The sequence below is a fragment of the Galeopterus variegatus genome, unplaced genomic scaffold (assembly GCF_000696425.1).
Source record: "Galeopterus variegatus unplaced genomic scaffold, G_variegatus-3.0.2 Scaffold10738, whole genome shotgun sequence".
NCBI lineage: Eukaryota > Metazoa > Chordata > Mammalia > Dermoptera > Cynocephalidae > Galeopterus > Galeopterus variegatus.
Window position 1 is genome coordinate 42,643 of NW_007736849.1, and position 5,025 is coordinate 47,667.

Below are 5,025 nucleotides of genomic sequence, written 5' to 3' on the forward strand. Positions count from 1 at the left end.
TTAGCGATTCTTGGTCATTTTAGCAATACTGCTTTGCATTTTAAATACCATTCATCTGGCTTCAAAGGTCTGCATTCTCGTATCAGGCACTTGTCCTTTAAAAACCCAGGAGGTCACAACAGGTCTCAGTTCCACGAAGAGAAGTTACTGACTAACCAGGAGTATTGCATTACTTTGTATTTGATAGGCTGAAATGGACAATGGTAATATCCAAGATTACAGAAGGAAAAAAATCTATATGAAAAGGACTAACATGATAAAAACAAAGGCAGCAAACTACATTTGTTTGGAAATCGGAGTCACATGCTTAGTTTGGGGCGGGGAGGGGGGAGACAAGATCGATAGAGATTTTTTAAAAGCTGAAAACATGATGTACCAGATGAACTTAAATTGATTCTGCTTCTCCTCCCCGCGCCCCTCGCCCACTCTCCCCCTCACTCTGCAGCGAATGTCTGCGACAACGAGCTCCTGCACTGCCAGAACGGAGGGACGTGCCACAACAACGTGCGCTGCCTGTGCCCCGCCGCGTACACGGGCATCCTGTGCGAGAAGCTGCGCTGCGAGGAGGCGGGCAGCTGCGGCTCCGACTCGGGCCAGGGGGCGCCCCCGCGGGGCTCCCCGGCCCTGCTGCTGCTGCTGCTGCTGCTGCTGCTGCTGACCGCGCTGCTGGGGACAGCCAGCCCCCTGGAGTTCTAGGCGTCGCATCCAGCCGCCCGATGGGCCTGTGCCGTGGGGAAGCAGACACAACCCAAGCATTTGCTACTAACACAGGAAACACACACCCAGACGCCCCCACTCAAACAGCGAACAAAGAAGGCCTAACTGAACTAAGCCATATTTATCAGCCGTGGACAGCACATCCGAGTCAAGACTGTTATTTTCTGACTCCAGAGGAGTTGGCAGCTGTTGATACTATCACTGCACATCACGTTGCCAGCTGCAGAGCTTATTGTGGATTGGAAAGGCTGCGACAGCCCCCCAAACAGGAAAGACAGAAAACAAACAAGTCAAACCAACCTAAAAACATCGGCTACTCTGAGGCGGTGCACCCTAGCGCCACTCTGCCCAGTGTGTGGACCAACCAAATAGCATTCTTTGCTGTCAGGTACATTGTGGGTATAAGGAAATCTGCGACAAGCTGCCATATTGGCCTGCTTCAGTCCCTGAATCCCTTCCAACCTGTGCTTTAGTGAACGTTGCTCTGTAACCCTGTTGGTTGAAAGATTTCTTTGTCTGATGTTAGTGATGCACACGTGTAACAGCCCCCTCCAAAAGTGCAAGCCAGTCATACCCCTGTATATCTTAGCAGCACTGAGTCATCCCGGTGCAAGCACACACCCACTATACAAGAGTGGCTACAGGAAAAAAGAAAGTGTATCTATCCTTTTGTATTCAAATGAAGTTATTTTTCTTGAAATACTGTAATATGTAGATTTTTTGTATTATTGCCAATTTGTGTTACCAGACAATCTGTTATTGTATCTAACTTCGAATCAGCAAAGACTGACATTTTATTTTGTCCTCTTTCGTTCTGTTTTGTTTCATTGTGCAGAGATTTCTCTGTAAGGGCAACGAACGTGCTGGCATCAAAGAATATCAGTTTACATATATAACAAGTGTAATAAGATTCCACCAAAGGACATTCTAAATGTTTTCTTGTTGCTTTAACACTGGAAGATTTAAAGAATAAAAATTCCTGCATAAACGATTTCAGGAATTTGTATTGCAATTTCTTAAGATGAAAGGAGCAGCCACCAAGCAGTCTCACACTCACTTTACTGATTTCTGTGTGGACTGAACACATTCAGCTGATGAATTTAGTATCCAGGAAGATGGATTGATGTTCACTAGCTTGGACAACTTCTGCAAAATATAGAGACTATTTCCACTTGGGAAAAAATATAACAGCAAAAAAAAAAAAAAAAAATCTAAGTGATTGCCAAGATTATGCCAAAGCCTGTTGGCAAAGTACTAAGAGACTTTTATTTTTAAGTCATGCTATATTCACAGATTGACGGTGATCATGTGACTCTAGGGATGCTGATCTACGTATCTTTCCAAATACAGTGTTTACATGGAGTATCATAAGAGGCAACCTGAGGAATCAGGAAAGTAGCAGAGAAATTGAGTGATTAGCAGTTTGACTTTGAATATATTCAGACTAAGTATTTAGAGAAAATATCAAAATATATAGCAGCAAGTAGACATAACTGCCGTTCCTGAGAATAAAGTTTGTTTTAAGTACTGCCCAAGGTGTAATAAATTCTTGTTTCTCTGCCTTTTATTAGGCCAATTACTGTGCAAATACAGCAAGGGGTGGCAGGTGGGGAGAACCACTGCGAACTTTCAAAGAGGCTAAAACAGCGTGTATTTCATTCCCAGCACACTGTTGTCCTACAGGTTACGAATGTGTTAGCAGCAACATCTTCTGGAATCAAAAACAATTATCAGCCCAAGCCAGAGTCTTAAGGACAATGAAGTCCTACATGGCTTGACAGAGCAATAACCTATGATAGTGTTAGATCGGAAGCCTAGTTCCAGTCTGAATTCTTCACCCTGCCGCCACTCCTTGCTGAAACAGGGCGGGGAGAAAATGTCTCCTGATAAATAACTTGGGTAAAAACTAGACAAAGGAACAGCATGTCTTATTGGTTTTGTTCCCAGAAAAGCCAATTCAAAGAAAGCAATAAAAGGTAAACAGGTAATGCCTGCGCTGCCTGCCACCCCACGTCTAAGTCGATTGAACGTTTGTTATTCAAACCAACAGTCTCTTTTGATGTAAGAAATAAGAAAAGATGGAAATAAATTAGAGCTTTGGCTTAGTGCCATACTGGCCAACCAGAAATTGGAGATTTATATTAGAAGCATAAACAGAAAATTATATTTCAGGCTCAGCAAAGAATACATATGAAAATTCTGATAACATACAGAGTTTGAGATTATTTATAATGAGGTGGATTTCTAATACTGAAATTGGAATTTAAGTTGTCTTATAGTTTATTAGCACAAACCAAAGGCGGACTGTGTTATTTCTGGCAACGATGCACTTTATCATTACCGACTCATGGCTTTGTCACAATGCTCAGGAATCAGACACTGCACCTTTCAATATGTGAGGTTCCAAAAGCTAATTCTAAAATTTAATGAAGGCTTGATCTAAATCAAGTCATCTGCATTTTATCTTTATGAGGCTATAAGAATCTAAATTGATGAGGAATATCTTGCATTCAGTGTATTTAGATATAGTTTTCTGAATTTCCTGAAGTAATGTGATCTGCTTTTAATAAAAATTCACTTTTAGGTATACAACAAGTGGAAATGAAATGTTCTTTTTAATCTGGATTCTGAAGTTCTTCTAAAGGGCCTGTTCCTTTGAAGAAATCCCACCTCAGTGGACTTTATTGGCCTGCCGTTTTCTAGCCTTCTTGTAAAGCTGGTGTTGTCTGCAATCCTGTCCTAAGAACAGGATCGGGGTGAAAAGTGGGTACTGAGTTTTTCACACAATTGAGGTCCCAATTCTTGCTCTGTTTCTCCTGGGATATATCTCTTAAGGTAGGTTAATATAGTCTTGCATATGAATTAATCTATCAACTTTCCCACAGTTGATTCCTTCCATCAACACTACTGATGAGAATAAAATTTCAAACAATGGGACAAAGGTTCAGCTGTATAAACAGTGTTCCTGTTTATTGGAAAGCAATGAACCTTCCCTGCCATGCTGTGGGAATGATTCATTTCTGACACTTTATACAGCCTAGAGGAAGCACTTTGATACAGCGAGGAGGGACCCTTGCTTAGAGTGGCCCACGACCTTCTGCCAGCTTTGTCCCAGTGTTCAGGAACCTAGAGCCCCCTACTCAGAGCCCCCCGCCCCCACACACACACTTTCAGAGCACATGTGGGCCTCATCTGGGATCCAAACTCCTGAAAGGAGGCAGCATCATGAGTGAACATTCCTGGACACAGGTATGGCAAGGGGCGCATATGTGTGGGTGGATTAGTGCCTGAGGCCTGCAGTGTTCACTGGGGAGTTCACACACAAGCTAGGAGAGACCCTTTAGAGTAGAAACCAGAGCTCAGGGTGGCGTGAGGAATGGGAGGGAGATGGACCAGGGCTACATCAGGGCCAGACTCTGGCTTCCGATGGTTATGAAAGCATAGGTGTCAAAGTAGCAGGATGGAACATTTTATTTACCACTTTGTTAGCTTGATGTATAAATTTTAAATATTTAGAAAAATGGCATGTGGGCCTCTGATGGCACTTTTGCCCTGAGCCTTGCAAACGTTTGGGGTGGATATGCCTGTGGTACCCTAAGTCAAAACCCTAAGCTGGCACAAATCACTCATCCAGGGAACATAAAGACAGGTGCGGGTTGGAAGAAGGCATCTGCTCCACAGTCCAGCTGCCCGGAGAGTTCATGTACCACTTTGCCCTTGTACCTGTGGCCTCACTGAAAGTCTGGGTGAATTGGGGGCAGCAGTGAGGAAATCCTGAAGTCAAATCTTTTGTCCCATCTCCTTCACCCTCCACCGTCAATCATCCAGTATTATTGGGCTGTAAAACCTCGGTATTCTGAAATGGGATGCTCTATATTATGTGGAAAATGGGTTGTTGTACTTCACCTGTTGTTAAATACTAAATAAAATACCTATTTAACAGTTTCTCTGCTCACAGGATTGAACAGGATATGTGGAAACTGTGAACTGAGTGTTCTATGTATTTGTTTTGTATGCAGCTCTGTGTGTATTTATGATCTGGTGCAATTTGAAGCTTCAGCTTTTGGAACCTGAACTAGAATTCTTTACCTACCATTTGTACCCCCAGCCTTAGTTGACAAGGATGGTAATAGTGGCAGCAGAGATTAAGCTGCATCTTAGAATAGTAAAACTCTAGGTTGTTTTTTTGTTTGTTTGTTTTGTTTTGTTTTTTTATGAAATCCAATTGGATAGCCTTAATAATGTATAGTAATGAAAAATATAGATACCAGACCACCCCAAGGTTTTGATCCAAGTATCTGGCTATGG

At 42.7% G+C, this 5,025-nt stretch overlaps 1 protein-coding gene across 1 annotated transcript; it reads left to right on the plus strand.

Annotated features, from left to right (window-relative positions):
• Positions 1 to 366: 366 nt before the first annotated feature.
• LOC103610198 (netrin-G1-like) lies at positions 367 to 1,709 on the plus strand (the record flags this gene model as incomplete). Its single annotated transcript, XM_008594413.1, has 1 exon — positions 367 to 1,709. A coding segment is annotated over one exon (330 nt), but the record flags the coding sequence as incomplete, so codon positions are not given.
• Positions 1,710 to 5,025: the final 3,316 nt, after the last annotated feature.